The following is a 22,016-nucleotide window of genomic DNA, read 5'->3' on the forward strand; positions in this document are numbered from 1 at the left end:
GGCCAGTAGTGTAATTAAAGCTTGCACAGAGGTTTTAAGATGTCATTTTCCCACTCTCATTATGCCAATGGAACAGGAAGAAAACGTAATCTGTGGTAAAATGCAATGCGTTGCTATTCAAAATACACTCCTGGAAATGGAAAAAAGAACACATTGACACCGATGTGTCAGACCCACCATACTTGCTCCGGACACTGCGAGAGGGCTGTACAAGCAATGATCACACGCACGGCACAGCGGACACACCAGGAACCGCGGTGTTGGCCGTCGAATGGCGCTAGCTGCGCAGCATTTGTGCACCGCCGCCGTCAGTGTCAGCCAGTTTGCCGTGGCATACGGAGCTCCATCGCAGTCTTTAACACTGGTAGCATGCCGCGACAGCGTGGACGTGAACCGTATGTGCAGTTGACGGACTTTGAGCGAGGGCGTATAGTGGGCATGCGGGAGGCCGGGTGGACGTACCGCCGAATTGCTCAACACGTGGGGCGTGAGGTCTCCACAGTACATCGATGTTGTCGCCAGTGGTCGGCGGAAGGTGCACGTGCCCGTCGACCTGGGACCGGACCGCAGCGACGCACGGATGCACGCCAAGACCGTAGGATCCTACGCAGTGCCGTAGGGGACCGCACCGCCACTTCCCAACAAATTAGGGACACTGTTGCTCTTGGGGTATCGGCGAGGACCATTCGCAACCGTCTCCATGAAGCTGGGCTACGGTCCCGCACACCGTTAGGCCGTCTTCCGCTCACGCCCCAACATCGTGCAGCCCGCCTCCAGTGGTGTCGCGACAGGCGTGAATGGAGGGACGAATGGAGACGTGTCGTCTTCAGCGATGAGAGTCGCTTCTGCCTTGGTGCCAATGATGGTCGTATGCGTGTTTGGCGCCGTGCAGGTGAGCGCCACAATCAGGACTGCATACGACCGAGGCACACAGGGCCAACACCCGGCATCATGGTGTGGGGAGCGATCTCCTACACTGGCTGTACACCACTGGTGATCGTCGAGGGGACACTGAATAGTGCACGGTACATCCAAACCGTCATCGAACCCATCGTTCTACCATTCCTAGACCGGCAAGGGAACTTGCTGTTCCAACAGGACAATGCACGTCCGCATGTATCCCGTGCCACCCAACGTGCTCTAGAAGGTGTAAGTCAACTACCCTGTCCAGCAAGATCTCCGGATCTGTCCCCCATTGAGCATGTTTGGGACTGGATGAAGCGTCGTCTCACGCGGTCTGCACGTCCAGCACGAACGCTGGTCCAACTGAGGTGCCAGGTGGAAATGGCATGGCAAGCCGTTCCACAGGACTACATCCAGCATCTCTACGATCGTCTCCATGGGAGAATAGCAGCCTGCATTGCTGAGAAAGGTGGATATACACTGTACTAGTGCCGACATTGTGCATGCTCTGTTGCCTGTGTCTATGTGCCTGTGGTTCTGTCAGTGTGATCATGTGATGTATCTGACCCCAGGAATGTGTCAATAAAGTTTCCCCTTCCTGGGACAATGAATTCACAGTGTTCTTATTTCAATTTCCAGGAGTGTAGTTTGCAGAGCATGGAAGTAGATGGAGATGTAGAAGAAGATCTACGGTGTACGAGAAATTGCGCAACAAAGAACAGCTCTCTAAGCAGTGGGACAGCTAGAGTTGTCCTGAAGCAGGTAACCATGGCTTAAGTTTCAGGGTCGACGGCGATGGTCGCTTCTCCTACCACAAACTCAGTCGAATTCCACGTGTGATGAGGATCGCAGCGAGCGTGGGGCCCTAAGGGTCAGTGGCCTTGTCTTATCATCGGCGGGCCATCGATGCATACAAGCTGCTTATTATCTTGAGTTACCAGCGTCATTTCCTTACACGTTTTACCAGTAAACGTGAAACATTCGAGCGACACACACTGTGGCAGTGAAGCTGGTAACTCATAACGAGACACTATCAGATGCTCACCAACCACTATTGCTTCACAGTAGTTTCGCCCATCACAGTGAAGCACCTGTTGTTTGGGAAGAATTGGGTAGTGCACACTTGTTTGCAACCCTAGAAATAGCTGACGCCGGCATGCCATGTATGCAGCCAGTTTGAGCATGGAACTGTTCATTGGACAAATCAGCCTACATCCTTACATCATACTTTATTAAAGAGTATGACACATGGAGGTTTGGGTCGATCCGGAGAGAGTGCACGGATAGACGAAGTGGTTAAGGTGACCGCTCGCGTTCGAGTGCCGGTCCGGCACAGACATTCGTATGCCACTATTGAGTAGTAGATCTATCTACACCTAACACAGCTAAGGTCATGGAATTCGCAGCTAGCGAATTAACTTCGAAATAGTTTGATAAAGGAACTGAAAAGAAAATTATTCTCGTCTGTCAACAACACGTTCCAATAAAATCCTGAGAGCATTAAGTAGCGACATCTGTCGAGCGCGCGGCACACAGCCAAGAGCTCGTGGATTCTGGCCGCTGCTGCAAGTTCGCGAAGCACCACGGAAGCTCCGATGTACGGACGAAAAAAGAAGTTTCAGCTATTCGCATTAATCGGACACCGTATTCAACAGTGTACACTATGTGATCAAAAGTGTCCGGACACTCTCAAAAACATAGTTTTTCATATTAGGTGCATTGTGCTGCCACCTACTGCCAGGTACACAATATCAGCGACCTCAGTAGTCATTAGACATCGTGAGAAGAATTGGCCGCTCCGCGGAACTCATGGACTTCGAACGTGGTCAGGTGACTGTATGTCACTTGTGTCATACGTCTGTACGCGAGATTTCCACACTCCTGAACATCCCTAGGTCCACTGTTTCCAACGTGATAGTCAAATGGAAACGTGAAGGGCACGTACAGCACAAAAGCGTACAGGCCGACCTCGTCTGTTGACTGACAAATAACGCCGACAGTTGAAGAGGGTCGTAATGTGTAATGGGCAGACAACGATCCAGACCATCACAAGGAATTCCAAACCGCATGAGGCTCCACTGCAAGTACTTGGATTTCGTGATCGAGCAGCTGCTCATAAGCCACACATCACGCCGGTAAATGCCAAACGACCCCTCGCTTGGTGTAAGGAGAGTAAACATTGGACGATCGAACAGTGGAAAAACGTTGTGTGGAGTGACGAATCACTGTACACAATGTGGCGATACGATATCAGGGTGTAGGCATGGCGAATTCCCGGTGAACATCATCTACCAGCGTGTGTAGTGCCCAGTAAAATTCGGAGGCGGTGATGTCATGGTGTGGTCGTGTTTTTCATGGAGGAGGCTTGCACCCCTTGTTGTTTTGCGTGGCACTATCACAGCACAGGCCTACATTGATGTTTTAAGAACCTTCTTGCTTCCCACTGTTGAAAAGCAATTCGGGGATGGCGATTGCATCTTTCAATACGATCGAGCACCTGTTCATAATACACGGCCTGTGGAGAAGTGGGTACACGACAATAACATCCCTGTAATAGACTGGGCTGCACAGAGTCCTGACCTGAATCCTATAGAACACCTTGGGAATGATATGGAACGCCGACTTCGTGCCAGGCCTCGTCGACCGACATCGATTCCCCCCCTCAGAGCAGCCTCCGGAAAAGAATGGGCTGCCATTCCGCAAGAAACCTTCCAGCACCCGACTGAAGGTATGTCTGCGGGAGTGAAAACTGTCATCAAGGCTAAGGGTGGGCCAACACCATGCTGAATTCCAGAATTACCGATGGAGGGCGCCACGAACTTGTAAGTCATTTTTAGCCAGGTGTCCGAATACTTCTGATCACATAGTGTATCTTGCTGGCGTCTTGGCTTGTTGCTGTCGCTGTGTATAACAATAATGAGTAAGATTGTCGCGACTACAGACTATCCTATGAGATGTCTTCTGTCAGAAGGGCGAGGGGCACAGGGGGCCCTCTGTGTATACGAAATACGAGTGTCCAAGTCTTAGCGGCAAATGTTGGCAGTCAGACTTAGACGATAAGTAGCACAACGTCAGTAAATTAAACTTGTGTAAACCGCAAACAGCGGTAGTTCATACTGTAGAGTCGGCACTAAATGAAGTACAAAGTAGCTGCCGATACTTCTCCTGGTATGGGGTCAACGATTTTAGGAACAGGAATGCAAAGACGAGGCGTGGCGAGTCGTGTGCACCGACAATTTCTCGTGGGTCATTTTCTCAGAGCAGCTAATGGCCTTTCTCAGTAGGAATCAAATGGCTCTGAGCACTATGGGACTTAACATCTGAGGTCGTCAGTCCCCTAGAACTTAGAACTACTTAAACCTAACTAACCTAAGGACATCGCACACATCCATGCCCGAGGGAGAATTCGAACCTGCGACCGTAGCGGTCGCGCGTTTCCAGACTGAAGCGCCCAGAACCACTCGGCCACAGCGGCCGGTCAGTAGGAATCAACATGGATTCCATAAACATGAAACAATTGTACGCTCCATGAAACGATATGATATAACATGACATTTCCATATAAAATTAAATGTAGGAAAGACAGATCCGAGCCTGAGATTCACTGAGAGAATCTTAACGAAATATAATTAATTAACCACAGTACGGCTTACAAAACACTCCTCAGGCCGATTGTGGAGTATGGCTCATCTGTATGGGACATAGCCAGCTTCTGTTAGTGTAAGAGATATATAAAATTCAACGAAGAGCAATAAACTTGATTACGGATTTGCTTAGTAAGCGAAGATATATTCGACGAACTCTAGTGTCAGACGACGCAGAAGTGACAATGTGCATCACGTAAAACATAACAGTTAAAATTCCGAGAGCGCACACCGAAGAAGAATCGTGAAGCTTATGACTTTCTCCCATTTATGTCTTGTGAAATGACCACGACGACGTAATTAGAGAAATTAGAGCTCATACGAAGGTTTATCGACTGTCCTTCTTCCCAAGTACCATTCGCGATTGGTACAGGTAAGGGACACTGCTACCAGAAGTATCCTCCTCCACACAATGCAAGGAACGTGCAGAAAAAGATGCAGACGAGACCAAGAAGGAAGTCTGCACCGGCGCTCAGGCTGACGTCCCATTCTCTGGCTGCTGGAAAGCGTTAGACACACTTCAAAATTGTCAAGAAATGAACAGAATATGAGTGGAGCGAGCTGAATATCAGAACGAATATGTGATTGGATTGAGGCACTCCTACCAAACAGCACCGGGGCATATCCTGACAGAAAAGCTTAAAATATCATTGGGCGCAATCCATGGGAGTGATACAGGCTCGTTACTGTTCCCAGTATATAGAACTGATCTGATGAATACTGTCGCAGGCTTCTTGAGGCTGTCCACGGATCAAGCTGTTATGTATAGAAAAGTGGCAACTGTAACGAAGAAAGATTTACAGATGATCTACGCTAGGTTAACGGCTTAACATTTGACCCTTAACATAAACAAATGTAACGTGTTACATATAAACAGACAGAAATAACGATTTTTGTTTCATTACACCGCTGGAGAAAAATTACTGGAAATACTCGTATCCGTTAAATGTCAGGAAGGGAGCATACGCAACGAATTTAAGTGAACCTAACCGTAGAAAAGGATTACGCCGACCTTAAATTCGTTGTTAGAAAATCGCAGAAACCACATTTCACCAACGGAGGACGTACCTTACAGAACCATTGTTTGACACATATTTGACTATTACTACTCGTTGTGTTCCTTACCATGCACTGTTGACGAAGGAAACTGAATAAATTGAAAGAAGGGATCTGCGTTTCTTCATTGGTGCCTTTTTAAGAAGGAAAGCGCCACGGAAGTGCTAATGTAACTCCAGTGTCAAACGCTACATGAGGAACATTGAGCATTCTTGTGACGTTCGTAGAAGAACCGACATACCACATCCTTCTACATACAACTCGCGAGAAGACTGTGAATGTAAAAGTAAGATTCGAACCCGTACACAGGCTTGTCAACACTCATTCTTCCCGCACCTGATTCGCTGCTGGAACAGGAAGAAAGAGGGCAAGTATTAGCTTTACACGAAGTAACCTCCACCGCACACCGTAGAATGATTTGCGAGGCATAGATGTAGATGTAAACAGCGATCGCGCTTCTTGCCGCTACTTCCCTACGTGAGCATCCCGCGCAAGGACGCTTCACTGTTCCACCTGTGTCGTGATGGACGTCATCGATTGATTTAGCTGTGTGAATTTTGCGTTGTATATGGTGTCGCAGGAGGAACGGTCAATATGCACCGATACAACAGTAACGATCACCTGAAGTAAACACGTACTCTAAAATACACACCTTAAGAGCCATCATCACTACTTCATCTTTGATACTATGAAACAAATCTCTTCTAATGCAAAATCTTTGCTTCCAATATTTTAAGAGGTGGTAGTATTGGCCAAAACAAGGAAAAAAGTCCACTAAACATGGGTTGTAATGTGCATACTTTAAGAGCTGTGAGCACTAGCTCATCTTCGCTACGGTGAAACACAGGTCTTCGGCTGAACAAATACTCGTGGCTCCTAAGGTATCATTTTAGAGTCCATTTTTCTAAGACATTTTTTCTTGTCTTGGTCATTGCTGGCTCCTCCCATAGTAAGAAATGCAAAGTGGATGCAGTAGTAGGTATTTATGTAGAAGTATGGAAAATGAGGAAGTTCTCATAACTGTTCAAGGTATGCAATTTTGAGACCATATTTATTAGAGGTCTTTTGTTTAAGTAATCATTGGTGTCATACCCCGTAATATTGACCAGTGCACCTGGGACACCTTGTATTGTGAACTGAACACGGAATATATCGAAACAATCAGAAATTTGATTTCATCAGCCGGTTTCGGCACTTAGCGTCCTTCTTCAGAAGGGCGTAAGTATCGCATTATTTGCGATTTAACAATAAGATGCATGTAGACTACTGTTGTGGTCATGTGGTTCACGTTGCCTGTACGAAAACTGTATACAACAACCAAACAAAATGCCGACATTACACCAGAACTGGCACGATGTCTGAACTTGTTATTTGACTTCTTTATTCCATTTTTGTACAAACTCTATGAACCACATGAGCATAGAAATATGCTGCATGCATCTTATTGTTGACATTCGCAAATAAGCGATAGTCGAAGAAGGACACTAAGTGCCAGAAACCGGTTAAGGACACTGAATTTCGTTTATGCAGCTGGTTACTGATTATTTCGATATATACAAGTACAGTAGCTGAAGATATGTAAAATACTGGACACGGAATATCTAAGTTCGAGTCCTCCCTCGGGCATGAGGGTGTGTGTTGTTCTTAGCATAGGTTAGCTTAAGTATGCGCAAGTCTAGGGATCAATGACCTATGCAGTTTGGTCTCTTAGGAATTCATACACATTTCGAAACCCAGTAATCTGGGAATGTTACTAAAAGCTTGTGATGTTTCTGTGGGAAGGATCCACAAGCCACTTTGAATCTGAATCAGGGAAAGTGGGGAGTGGTGCTGATTGGGACAAAGACACTACAGGTTCAAATGGTTCAAATGGCTCTAAGCACTATGGGACTTAACGTCTGAGGTCATCAGTTCCCTAGACTTAGAAACTACTTAAACCTAACTAACCTAAGGACATCACACACATCAATGCCGGAGGCAGGATTCGAACCTGCGACAGTAGCAGGCGCGCGGTTCCCAACTGAAGCGCTTAGAACCGCTGGGCCACAGTGGCCGGTGACACTACAGGCACCTTCCGAAAAGCCATTGCTAATTCAGGTCTTGTATTTGCTCTATACCCCACATTATGCGATATGCGCAGTACATGGTCAGCAATTTTTAATACCTCAGCTTGAGAACAAGAAAATTTATGACTCAACAGAGAAGAAATGTTCAGTTCTAAGCGAAATTAAACGTTACTTAAGATTACAAGGGAATTCTTTTAGAAAGGAACATTCTTGAGAAGAGCGTGTTTCTTTCAGCGTAGTAGAAAAGAGCGTATTATGCAAAGAAAACAAAAAGTGCTAATAAACACCCCAACTGTCAAGATAAAGAGTGAATTATCAGACATGTGGATACACTCATAGCAAATGTTGTGTAACGCTAGTGGAAGGTAATTCTTCTAGTGTGGATACTTGCTCACTGCTAGATGAGAGCTAAGGTGAGCTACTGCTCACAGGCAGTTCAACACTCCGGTCCAGAGCACAACGACCTTCGGCTGGTAGCGTCAGTACACGTCGGCCCAAGTCTAGCTCGGGCTACCTCCTTTGACACATAAACTGTTACTCGAGGTGTGCCTACCTGCTCTCAGTCACCACCACTCGGCACCTGCACACTGCAAAGTACTCCCTGTTAACGGCGTGTACTGAAGCAGTTCAATGAAATTATGCCTATCAATGTTTCGCTTGTGTCAACGCCATCACCAGAACTTAGGAACGCGACTCTGAGATTTTTATTAATTTAAATTATACTCTAATACCTTGCTTTTTAGTTGTAACATTGTGATGGAAGTACACTCTAAGACAAAAACTAACCACGCGCGACGAAGCAGTTATCCGAATGGGCTGTAAAACGATAGCTTTGATGTACATGTACCGAAAAACAAATAAGTACAATTTAGAAAAACTGGACGATTTCCCCATAGGAAAGAGCTTCACAAATTCTACAAGTAAATAATGCGTTGGTCCCCCTCTGGCCATTATGCAAGCAATTATTCGGCTTTGTATTGATTGATAGAGTTGTTGGATGTCCTTTGAGGGATTTCGTCCCGAATTCTGTCCAATTAGAGCGTTAGATCGTCAAATTCCCAAGGGTCCTGCCCATAACGTTCCAAATATTCTCAGTTTGGTAGAGATCCGGCGATCCTGCTGGCCAGTACAGGGTTTGGCAACGATGAAGATAAGCAGTGTGTAGGTGGGCATTATCTTGCTGAAATGTAAGCCAAGGATGGTTCGCCATGAAGGGCAACAAAACGGGACCCAGAATTTGGGCGGCGTACCGCTGTGCTGTAAGCACGTCGCAGATGACGGCCAAAGGGATCCTGCTATGAAATGAAATGACACCCCGTCACTCGTGGCTGTCGTGCCGTATGGCGATAGTTAGGCCTGTATCTCTTGGTATCCCACCGCTGTCTGGGCATCTCAGGACACTCCTTCACTGGTCATCGGAGCTCAGTCCAAAGTGGGACTCATCTCTGAAGACAATTCTATTCCATTCAGTGAGATTGCAGGTCGAATATGCCCGCCACCACTGCAAACGGCTTGTTGGCGTACAGAAGTCCATCGTAGTCGTCTCAAGGCGCTCAGCCCCATTTCTGTGACGCGCCTATTAATGGTCGTTACTGTCACTGAAGCACCAGTCACATCAATGATAATGATGAGTCTGGGACTCTGAGTGCCTCTCTCGCGATTACTCGGCCCTCACGTTCTGCCATCTCTCTAGGCCGACCGTTTACTTCTTTATGCTGTGTTCGGCCGTCGTTCACCCATTCCCATCGTCAATAATGGGATTGTTCCCACTCAAACGTCGAGTGATTCGCCAATTACTTCAACCGGCTTCTTTCAGCCCAACTACACGTTTTCTCTCAAGTGCTGACATATGCTTATATTGTTCACGCGACTGTCTGCCAGGCGTAGTTACTGTCCTACTCAGGACACGGAATGAAACTCGTAAAAACTTCATGCCCTGGTATCGACATGTCCCCTGTTTGCTGTCCCTGCCAGCTGCAGTGTGAAATTGCGCTGCAGCGTCAATCACTCATCCAACGGCCGCCGAAGTTAACGATTTTCCATTTTCTATCGATACCTGTTTGGACATCATTTTATGACTAATTTGCATAACTTCTTGTAAGTTGAGATGTTGTATTTTCACACCGCCACATCTCGTCACATAAAACACTGATTTGTGTAATGAAAGAGGCCAAGAGCCATCTATTTGCCAATGTATAATATTTAACTAAGCATTGTAATGATGTATTTTGACAATTTACAGGGAGAAATGAGTCCAGCGCTAGTGACGCGCCAAAGAAACTATAGTCTAATTCAGTGCGCATGTAAAAACATCGATATTAAAGGCAGGCTCTGAAGACATTTGAATATTACAAACACAAGTGCGCAACCCATCGTCCGCTGCCGGACGATATCACTCTCTTTTTGTCTTCTGTATAATATTGGCGCACCATTACATAGGCGTCATTACAAGATTTGTAATTTGTTTAAATCTATTGATGAATACTGTTATTTTGTTGCATGTGAGAATAGTATGTGTGATATATATATATATATATATATATATATATATATATATATATATATATATATATATATATATATATGCCAGTCGTGTCCGACGTGTCATTGTGTGGACAGAACAGTTTAGGCCGACGTTAACATACTACTTATACTCCCCCCTCGTAGTATTCTTCAAACTCAGTTTTAAACTGGCCCTTAGGTACATTTTCAGTGCGACTGATGTCCGGAAATTTCTTAGCAAACTTACACTTCTCAAATCGCACATCGCTCGCACAAAGCCTCGCTGTTCCACAATGATCCGCGGCACTTTCTAAACAGGAAAAGGAGCCAAGCAACTATATGTTGCTTCCCTTTCCCAATCTGATGCTTAATAATTTTTATGTGTGCAAGAGCGCACGTCGTGAGAGAGCCACATCTGATTTTGAGACAATCTGCATTACAACACCAAATTGCAATCAATCATCATATTTTAATAACAAATATCTAATAATATTTTCTTACATCAGATAGTTCATGGTTTTTTATCTATTCGTGTGCATTTTAACGGCGGTGGAATCTTGGAACTAGCCCAAAATTTGCCTAAACGAGCGCAGGAAACCATCTAAAAACCAAACTCATGCTGGCCGGTGTACCAGCCCATGGTCGTTAATCCGTTGCATGCATTCGATTCGGGTCTGGGGTATCTCTCTGTCTTGCAAGATAGCATGCTACGTGTTACGCTATACGAGAAGGTCACTATACATAGTTAACATGTAATTAACATTTTTTCATTTAGAGTCATGTAAAAATCTATCACCATTTGCATAAGCTCATCAAAACGTGGGACTTAACAATAAAATTGTTCATTACAGGAGCTTCTCCTTTTTTGTAACTATATTTCGCGAACTGTTGTTACTGGGCCGACTTCTGATCCATTACAGTTGTTGCATTATCCGCAAAGCCCTAGAGGGCAGGGGATAAGACGGAGCGACGGGATGGGTGGAGAGCGGCAGATACATCACTCAGTCAAAATATGACGATGCTGACCAGCGACCTCAAGGAATCTCTCTGTACGTGCGGACGCAACGACGTGTACCACGGCCAGATGTCTGTACTCACACATACGTCACAATAGTGAAACGACCGAACTGCTGCGCTCCTTAGTGCTCATCATTATCATCTTCATCGTTATTATCATTGCTCTGCCCTAGAGCAAGTCTTCACTTGCAGCTGTCAATGCAGTCCTATCATTTGCTACCCTCTTTGTTTTGTCATAATTTTTTTCTATCATTATGCTATCCATCATCTGGTATCTTCTACAATCACTTCTTGTTCTTCCACTCACCGTTCCTCCCATAGCGTCCATCAGTAAACAGTCTCTTCACATCCAGTGTCCAAGCCAACCGTGTTTCCTCTTCCTGATTACCTTAGTAATAAGCATTATCAATTTATCTCCAAGTTATCACACAAAATCTCTCATTGACTGTCGTTTAACAGATTTTAATTTGGAGACATTAACTTTGTTTACGGGATTTATTAGTCCTCGAAATCTTACCTCCCCCTCTCGTTCACCGCGGATCATTTCAAGCAAATCCTTCACTTCAGCTTCTATTTCAGCTTCCAGTTGTTTAGAACGACGTCCGAAGCCGAAATCGCGCAGATACCGAAGGCTAAAGCGGCGTTGTTCCTTCCACAGCCCTCCATCTACGAAGAACACTCCTGTAAAAGTACAGACGACATTGTTTTCACACTTTTTTGTAACTACACTAACAACCAAAACATTATGACCACAGTCCACCGTGAAACTGAATGTCAGTTACTTAGTTAGTTACGTGTTCCATTCATCAGTCTCACGGAAACCGTTATGATGTGGGACGTATCAAGTGTATTCTTTTTTTACCTACCCCATTCCTTTAAATGGCACAAAATTCCTATATTATGAATATAGATTTATTTATTCTTATTCAAGAATTCATCTATGGTATAGAAGGAGTTGTCAAGGAGATATGACGTCAATTTATTTTTGAAACTATTACTACTGTCTGTCAGACATTTTATTTCATCTGGTAATTTATCGAGAAGTATTACAGCAGCAGAATCAAGATAGGTTAAGTAGAGGATAGTGTACGTCTTTCTTTCTTCTGCCATTATAACCATGAATGTCACTGTTGTTTGTAAACTGGCCCTTGTTGTTGAGAATAAATTACATTGCTGAGTAAATGTACTGTGAAGTTGTTGTAATAATTCCTAACCATTTCATCAGATGCCTACAAGATGTGCGACTATGAGGCCCACACATTATTCTAATCACTATCTTTTGAGCAGTGAATACTTTGTACCTAAGCGTTGAGTAAAACCAAAACATTATTCTGTATGACATCAGAGAGTGAAAGTATGCAAAGTATGTCAGTTTGCTAATTTCTATATCCTCAAAATTAGAAATTATTCTGATTGGAAAAGTTACTGAACCTAGTTGCTTTAGGAGATCCAAAAGATGAATTTTCGGATTAAGATTCTCATATATATGTACACCCAAAAACTTAGCGTGCTCTATCCTGACTACTGACTTCTGTTGATGTGTTACATTTATTGAAGGAACAGTACTCCCTGCTGTTGAAAATTGTATGTACTGTGTTTTTTCAAAGTTTGGAGCAAGCCGATTCACAGAAAACCAATCAATAGCTTTTCCAAAGACATTATTTGTATCATTTTCAATTGGAGTTTCATTTACTGGATTAATAATTATGCTTGTATCATCAGCAAACAGTGTCATTTTAGCTCCTTGTTTCAGATAAGAAGGGAGGTCATTCACATATATCAAGAACAGAAGGAGACCCATGATTGAACCCTGTGGAACACCTAATATAATGTCACCCCAGTTATATGAAGTGGGAAACTTCCTTAAATCACTTAATCCGTATAAAGAAACTTTTCGCTTCTTGTTCTGTAGATATGACTTAAACCACTCATATGCTGTTCCATTTATACCATAGAATTGTAATTTATGTAACATAATGTCAGGGTTCACACAGTCAAAAGCTATAAATAAGTCAGAGAAAATTCGTATTGGTGAAATTTTACTATTTAAAGACTCTATTATGTGGGCAGTGAAATTGCATGTTGCTATTTCAGTAGAACAGCATTTTTTAAATACAAACTGCGATTTACTAAGTATCCCATTACTGTTGAGATGGCTAACCACTCTTGAGTACATTACTTTCCCAAGGATTTTTGAAAATGCTGTAAGCAAGCTTACTGTCAGTAATTATTGACATCTGTGGTGTCTCCTTTTTTTTAGAGAGGATGGACAAAGGCATATTTTAACATGTCTGAGAAAATACCTTGAGTTAGTGATGCATTACAGATGTGACACAGAAAAACAGGTGTAACTCCTCTACCTTGTTTTAATATTTTGTTAGAGATGTCATCTAGTCCAACAGAACATTTATTTTTCAAAGATTTAATGAGTCTCCTTACTTCACAAGATGTTGTTAGATGAAAATTAGTCTGACAAGGATTTCTTAAAACTGACGCTTCCTTGTACTGATTAGCTTTTTCTTTCGAACTACACTGCTTTTTTCACCTACACCTAAGAAATGGTTGTTAAATACTTTAGTTGCTTGTGTATTGCTGGTTATTATCGTCTCATTCTCTTTAATAGTAATACTACCTACCCCAGTTGTTACCTTTCCTATCTCTTTTCTCACAACATTCCATATTGATACGATTTTATTGCCTGAGTTGTTAATTTCATCTCTAATATACATATTTTTTGATTTTCTGACAGCTTTTCTCAATTTGTTACAGTAATTTTTATAAACTACAATTACTTCTGCATCTTTACTAATACTTGCTATCTCATACAATTTTCTTTTTCTTTCTGAAGACGTTTTAATATCTCTAGTAATCCTAGGTTTCTTTTAAAACTGTTTGGTGTTACATTTAATAATTATTTTATCGTAACAATGTTCAAAAAGTGATATAAACTGATCAAGAAATATGTTGCATTTATCATTAACATTTGGCTCATTATATACATCCCCCCAAATAACATTTCTTGAACTTTCTCTGAAGTGCTTTGTAGACACAGAGTTGATCAGCCTTACACTTTTACTTAAAGGTTTCTGAACAGCACACCCTGCTAGTTTTTGTAAGTTAATCAATTGTGGATCATGGTCTGATAGTCCCTTTATCACAGGAAAGGCATGTGTTAGCTTTACATCCTCTTGCTGTACAAATGCATTATCTATCAGAGTACTACTGTCTTGACCTATACATGTAGGGAAATTGATCACTGATTCTAACTTATATGTCATTAATAACACATGTAGTTCAGTTTTCCTATCACAATTACTTAGAAAGTTTGCATTGAAATCACCACAGATTAATAACTTCTTCTTTTTGTCTGACAGACAGCATTATAGAGAATCAAACTGTTTTATGGATCGCTCCCAATCTCCTAATGGGGATCTGTACACTGTTGCTAATATCAGCACTACATTATCTAGCTGTAGTTCACACGCATAAACTTCAAAATGCTGATCTACACAAAATTTGCTTACTTCTACAGTTTTGTGTTTATACCCTTGTTTTGTGTAAATGGCAACTCCTCCTTTATCGTTGCTAGATCTGCAAGTGTAAGATGCTAATTATACCCATTTATACTGTCATTTTCCATCGCCACTGTTACATGGCGTTCGGACAGACAAAGTATATCAGTCCCATTCTTGTTTTTGAGATAATCGAAACACATTAACAGTTCATCTTCTTTTTTTTTTTTTTTTATCCGTGATATTTTGATGAAATAAATTGATACTACTCTTAGCTTTATCCCTATTTAGTGTATATGAAGCTTCTTTTATTCAATTTTTCCTTATTGTTGTCTGTTTGGACTTTGGTTGTAACCTAAAATACCGGTCTGCCCGGTTTCGTTAACCACAGGGTTCATCCCTTCTATGACTGGCCCCCTTACAGTATCTGTGGCGTGTAGGCGTCGCGTGTACATGACGCGGCAAGGAAAATACATTTATAGAGCAGAGGCGAATCGGCAATCATTCTAGTAACCACATGGACCTCAAGATGGTAAATCGACTGACATAAGTGACTTTGACAAACGGGAGTATTGTTATGATCCGGCGCCTGGGAAAAAGCACCTAGGGAACAGCGAAGATGGTCCTCTGTTCACAAGCTACTGTCGTGAGCGTCTGTGGAAAGTGGATGAAGGACTAATGCTGTATTACCGACGTACAGCCGAGGAAGGTGACGGCGATTAAGTGACAAGATTTTGGGTGTCCACACATCATCAGAGATCGTGGAGCACGGAGGCTTCCTCGCTCTGTAAAGCTGGACAGGCGGCGATGTGTGGAAAATCTGACGGCAGACTACAGTACTAGCGCAGGCCCCAGTGTTTCGGCTCACACCGTTCATTGTACACTGTTGAACATGGAGCTCCACAACAGACGACTCATATGTGTTCCCAAAATGACCCAACGACATCATCAATTACAGTTCCATTGGACACGGGATCTTCGAAATTGGACAGTGGATCAATGAAAACGTTCTGCCTGGTCGGACAAACCACGTTTCTTGTCATGTCAGGTCGAAAGTGGTGTTCGGATTCGCCATCGTTCAGGCGAATGGCTGTTCTAAACATAAACACATTCACGGATGTTGCCAGATGGGGCAGTATACGCATATTCTGTGGTGGACGTTCACCGGGGCTAGTAACCGAAGACACCATGAAAGGTGCGGACTACGAGAAAATTATTGCGGATCACCTTTATGGCTTTCTGTTTGTATTCCTCAACAATGGTGGCACCCAACAGCATGGTAATAAGCCATAACCCAGCGACAGTGACTTCAGAAGCATGATAAGGAACTCACGTAGAGGTTTGGCCACCAACTTTGTCTGATCTGAACACGATAGAACACATCTGACACGCTGGGCTGTAATTATGGTACGGTAGCGAAATATGCTAGACTTTCGAACGCGAAGACATTAATGCGAAACAGATCTACACTGGAAAAAATCTAGTTCCAATTTTTGCCACCAGGTATAAATCTGGCGCTGTAAAGCATCTCGTCGACGTCTCTAGTGCTCCTACTGAACAAACTGCGTAAGTGGCGGTTAGTAAGAAAATCAACATTATGACTTTCTCCCATGTTTGACCTTTTCTGCCCATGTGCTACTCCTAATCCATTATATATGGAAACATTTCTATACATCTTTCTTGCATTCACAGCGCCAGATTTACACCTGGTGGCCAAAATAGGAATTTTTTTCAGTGTAAATATGTCCTTCATTAATGCATTAGAATATCTACCAAGTTTCTCTGTCATACAATAATTACACCCCACATTGGATCGCTGTAAGTAGCTGCACTTTAATAACAACCACTCGAAACCTTCGGGAACCAACCAAGGAGTTGTTGAATGCGTGCCACGTAGAATCGCTGCTATATTTTGATCCAAAGGTGGGCCAGCTGATGGACTAAAATGCTGTTAAGCACGTGGTTATAATTTTTTGACATCAGTGTACAAATTAAGATGTACAAGTGCAACCAATAAATTCTGACGCGTGGTTGGCTGTAACAATTAATTTAGGGTTAATGTCTTACTGAAATTAATTTAAAAATGTAATCGTTTCACCCACTGTTCGTTTCGTATTCTCTGCGAATCACTCTGATTTATACGCAGTGTAGAGGGCAGTGAAACCTACCGAGATCCTTGCCGTAGGCCCGGTCCCTGATGGCGACGTTGCTGGCGCGCCCCTGTATGTGTGGGTTGGCCAGCACCTCCTTGACCGCGTCGTAGTCGCAAGCCACCACGGTCGGGTACGGCCCGAAGTAGAAGCCGAGCAGCTTGGTGTGGTAGCGCCGCGCCATGGCGTCCAGTGCCCGGTACGGGAACTTGAAGTTTTCCAGCCGCAGCTGCAGGTAATTTCCCCATACCGGAAGCCGCCACGCTGGACCTGTAGAAGATGTCAGTAAGTGTTGTTAGCCTCACTTGTCATTTCCTAACACAGGACAGAGGGAAGACAGATGGTTCTAGGTCAGTCTGCAATTTCCGAGCGGTTAAGAGCAAATGCAGAAACACAACCTTCTAGTGAAGGTAGGTTGGTTGCTTGTATCAGCGCCAACATCCGTCACAGTGGAGATTTTGGGATTCGATAGGATGCTCGCAGCAGGATGTTCAAGGATCTCAGAGGTCTGATTAACCCTATTTAACTGCTATCAGACTAACTACTGCACTGAAGGCTAATTCTAAACATTAGAAAAAGCAAAAGATGCAACTGATTGCACAACGAAATTATGTCTGAGTGGTGAGAGCCAACAGAAATCAGTCACTAACAGCATTGCAAAGTACGAACTATGAGAGTGGCACTCCAAGAGAAGTAGATTGGTCGGGGGCTTATTCGAGGCTGTGAGCGACACGAGTTCGCTCACCAATCCACGGGCGCTTTACAGGCTTCATCCAATCTGATGACTGGCTCTACACCTCCAAGGCGCAACTGGCCAACCATATTCAGTTCCTCCCCTTGTCCTGAACGGTAGGTAAGCGATGTTTCTGCTGTTTACATTAACAAACTGCAAGTTTAGTAGTAACAGCGTTCAGCTGAAAGCTAAACGACACTGCCCTTCCTCTTGCGGCCAGCAACAACACTGTTTTACATCAGTTGACCCCGTCCTGAAGCCTGTCGTGAGTGAGGACCGCTACTGTAACAATCTAACCTGCGTAAACCCACTGACGTTGCGGTTCTCAGGGGCAAGTATCGAACTTGCTGCCTCTGCTAAGATGTGACTTTTTGTGATTATATTCCACTGTGACGCCTTACAACAGTGTCTAGGTGGTGGACGGAGTTACCATTTAATTCTCTGAAGTGAAACTTCTTCCCTAGGACAGCTGCCCAGAGCGTCTGCAATTCGGAGGGTCTCTGCATTGTGTCTCTGACTCAGTATTTTGGAGTCTCTCGCTGGCTTTCAATAGCTTTAAGCTTCACAATGTACAAATCAATGTATCGTCAATATTATTAGGAGCGACACGACAATCGGCGTCAGTATACCTGAAAATTCCGTCACTCTCGCGCTTCAAACTGGGTCATGGCGTGACACTGTCTTACAGTTCAACTTGTAGAAGGAACCTTGCCACAGCGATAAGAGCTCGTGTTATGTATGTGGCATAATGTTCTGTTGATCTCTCTGGCCGGGACAGGTGGGCTAAATAGTGATATTGACTCAACTTGTTCGTCCGTGAATGAGGTCCCTATCTCAATACAAGTGACCGAGCGAGGTGGCCCGTTAGTAAAGCGCTGGGCACATATTCAGCAGAACAGATGTTCAAATCCCCTCGGCCTCATGTAGGGCTCTCATGATTTCTCTAAATAACTTAAGGCGAAGGCCGGGTTAGCGGCATTGAAAAGTACACGGCCGATTTACTTCTCTCATCCGGGATTGTGATCCGTTTTTAATAATATTGCCGTCGACGGGACACTATCTTCTAATCTTTATTCATCCTTTTTATTAGAAGCAGTGTCAAACAGAGAAGCCAGAAAATCTCAAACATCACATAACCACAAATTGAACAACAAACCGAGAAATGCAGTTCAACAAGACTTTAGATCACTCCTGCATGGAAACTACGTCTTCATACACTTAAATCAATTATCTGAGCTACTGGTCCGTCCGGAGTAGCTGCGCCATCAGCACAAAAAAAATGAAAGTTCGTTTTTACGATTCCAGCCGTAAAGGAACTCCTATTATACCGGTATTCATTCTGTTAGGATCACGAGCACTTAAGCTGTACTGTTAGAATTTTCTAGGGAAACAGAGTAGAGACTGAATTCATTTCTGTATTGGGAACAGGTTCTTACACATCTCTATCTATACTCGGCAAGCCATCTGACGGCGTCTGACAGAGGTTACGTCTGGTAACGTTATCCGATCCCACTTCCCTCGTTCCATTTGCGAATGGCGCGTGGGAAAATTACTTCGGTAAATCTCCGTATTAGGGCTGATTTTTCGAGTTTTGTCGTTGTGGTCATTTTGTGGGACGTATGTAGGAGTAAGTAATATGTTGTTCGACTCTACCCAAAATGTACTATCTCCGAATTTCAATAGCAAACTTCTCTATGATACACAACGCCTCTCTTCTGGCGTCTGCAACTGGAATTTGTTTAGCATCTCCGTAACGCTCTCGCACCGTCGAAGCGATCCCGTGCCAATAGCCAGAACTGCAGAATATGGGCAACGGAAAATCCGCGCCTACACCAACCGCTACTACTTTATTCTGCAAAAGTGACTGTGCTGTGTGTGTTGACGTATCGTTTATCGTAGGGCAGTATTTTTTCGAGGAGAGGAGTCGTGTGGTTCCTGTTACCTGTACTGTCATTGGTAAACTCTATTAGAGTCTTCTGCTCACCAGGGTCATTCCAGCCTTCCAAAAGAGGGGAAAAAATGATGAGTGTAATAAGAATATAAACAATGAACTAGAACTTTGGGTATTTTCTGAAATAAAAATACATAATTTTATCTATTTAAAGAAAATGTTTATCAATTGCCATGTCTGTGGGTGTAATTAGGTTCTTACAATAATTCATGAGGAAACTACATTTGTTTAAAGTTCGTCTGTGCGCTTTGCACTGTGCCTTAAGGGCAGATGTAGGGCGAAATTGAAAATTCGAATTTTTATACTGCATAATTTATTAGACTGATTCTTTAAGAGTAACATCACAAAGTTTCATAATAGAATTCTGGCTAAAAATATGTTTTAAAAAAATTTGTTTGGGCGTCTGCGCTTGCCTTGCTCCCTCATTCTACGCTGTGATTCATACCTTCCCTACGCTAGAAATTTTTTGCACGTTAAATTTTCGTTCACACAATCGAAACGAACTGCAGATTAGTCTAGAAGGCTGTAAGAAAGATTATCTTTGCTTGTTCCTTTGTTTACAACATTTTTTTAAATAGTACATGCTTTTTCATATATCAACTTGTTTTGCTGGACATGGGTCGTAACAGTGGACGCATATTCAAAAATGTGACAAAATGTCGATTTTCATGTATAGGCAATATTCTTTCACACAAACTTTCCACAGATGATGATCCTCAGCATTCCCTTTATGGCATATAGTGGCGCAAATATCTTCAAGCAGAATCCAGTGGAAAGCCATACAGCCACAAACAAGATTTGCCACTTACTGTTTCAGATTTATAAAAGCGACATTGAGGTACCTAGTTAATCTGAACTGCTGAAAAAAATCTCTACATGGAAAGACACAAAATAGAAATGAGAGCTACATCGTTCCTGTGAAACACAACTAGCTCTTTATTAACATGGAGTGTTGACTGCTATTGACAAGGGATTTCAGGTCGATTCCGTATTTCTGGACTCCCGGCAGCCTTTTGACACTGTACCACACAACCGGTTCGTAGTGAAATTGCGTGCTTATTGAATATCGTCTCAGTTATGAGACTGGATTTGTGATTTCCTGTCAGAGAGGTCACAGTTAGTAGTAAGTGACGGAAAGTCATCGAGTAAAACAGAAGCGATTTCCGGCGTTCCCCAAGGTAGTGTTAAAGGCTCTTTGCTGTTCCTTATCTAAATAAACGATTGGGAGACAATCTGAGCAGCTGTCTTCGGTTGTTTGCAGATGGCGTTGTCGTTTATCGACTGCTCCAATTACGAGTGTTGCTGAACTGAAGGCACTCCTTGCCCAACGCATTCTGAATGCGACACCCGAGAGACTTCTATCTGTTCTGAAACATGCCGATCCTCGATTTAAACTTCTAGCAGAAAACAGTAGACAACAATTTGAACATGTCTTGCGAAGGATTCGGGAGGACGACGGTTCAATCCCGCGTCCGGCTATCCTGATTTAGGTTTTTCGTGATTTCCCTAAATCGCTCCAGGCAAATGCCGGGATGGTTCCTTTGAAAGGGCACGGCCGACTTCCTTCCCCATCCTTCCCTAATTTGATGAGACCGATGACCTCGCTGTCTGGTCTCCTTCCCCAAGCAACCCAATCCTCTTGCGAAGGTCTCACTATAATTAGAAACCGACGTCATTTTGCTTTTTATGCGGTTTTGTTTCCCCAGGACAATTAAAAACCGAAGTTATTTTGCTTTCTATGCGATTTTTGGCCTCAGGACAGTTAAAAACATAATTTTCCCATCCGATGTGGTACGATCTTGCCGTGGTGGATGTGCTTACGTAACCAACAGTGCCACAAATGTTGACTTCCGAACTTGTGCAGTCATATACATTGAACAGTACTGATAATGTAATGTGCAACTCAAACCACACCAGTCGTATTGCGATTTGTCTTTCATTTGTAGCCGACCCTATTTACGTTAAGCCGCCTACAGCGCCATCTGTTGCTAAAATTTTCGTTAATATTTTTTTCCCATTACGTTTCCCCTTGCGGCAATAAGATGCTAATCAAATTTGACGTCATTCTGAACAGTGCTTCTCTTTCTACAGGGGTTTGAAACTGGAACTTTGATTCTGTACTCTGTGTTTATTTCTCGTAATTTATGTTCTATTCAACTGTATTATTTTTGCGCGTCTGCAGCATCCGTCGAACACTGTAGATAATGATGGGTAATCTGCCCGGTTGTTGCTTTACACTTGAGTGTTGTCTATCTCTACTAAAGACCGTCTGCGACTGAGGGCGCTGAGTTAAGTCTGTAATATCATTGTGAGAATCGAATTCTCTGCACGTGAAAGCTAATTATGAATGGGAACATAAATGACAGGATTATGAAAGTGGCAGTTCCACGCCAAATACGGGTTTGTACAAAATAACGAATGTAGTTTGACCGTAACCATCGAATTGTTGTTAAATATTCATAAATTGTGTAAAATATGTTTG

The 22,016-nt window shown here is 43.3% G+C and overlaps 1 protein-coding gene across 1 annotated transcript in view; it reads right to left on the minus strand.

Moving 5' to 3' along the window:
- LOC124616434 (probable cytochrome P450 304a1) overlaps window positions 1-22,016 on the minus strand; it is a 101,146-nt gene that overhangs the window by 72,025 nt on the left and 7,105 nt on the right. Inside the window, exons 2-3 of the mRNA XM_047144741.1 lie at window positions 16,869-17,120; window positions 11,706-11,869 (exon numbers count right to left, since the gene is read on the minus strand). Coding sequence (XP_047000697.1) covers window positions 11,706-11,869; window positions 16,869-17,034 — 330 coding nt within the window. The 5' untranslated portion in view covers window positions 17,035-17,120. The remainder of the gene's footprint in view (window positions 1-11,705; window positions 11,870-16,868; window positions 17,121-22,016) is intronic.

The sequence above is a fragment of the Schistocerca americana genome, chromosome 5, assembly GCF_021461395.2.
Source record: "Schistocerca americana isolate TAMUIC-IGC-003095 chromosome 5, iqSchAmer2.1, whole genome shotgun sequence".
In the NCBI taxonomy this organism is placed as follows: Eukaryota; Metazoa; Arthropoda; class Insecta; order Orthoptera; family Acrididae; genus Schistocerca; species Schistocerca americana.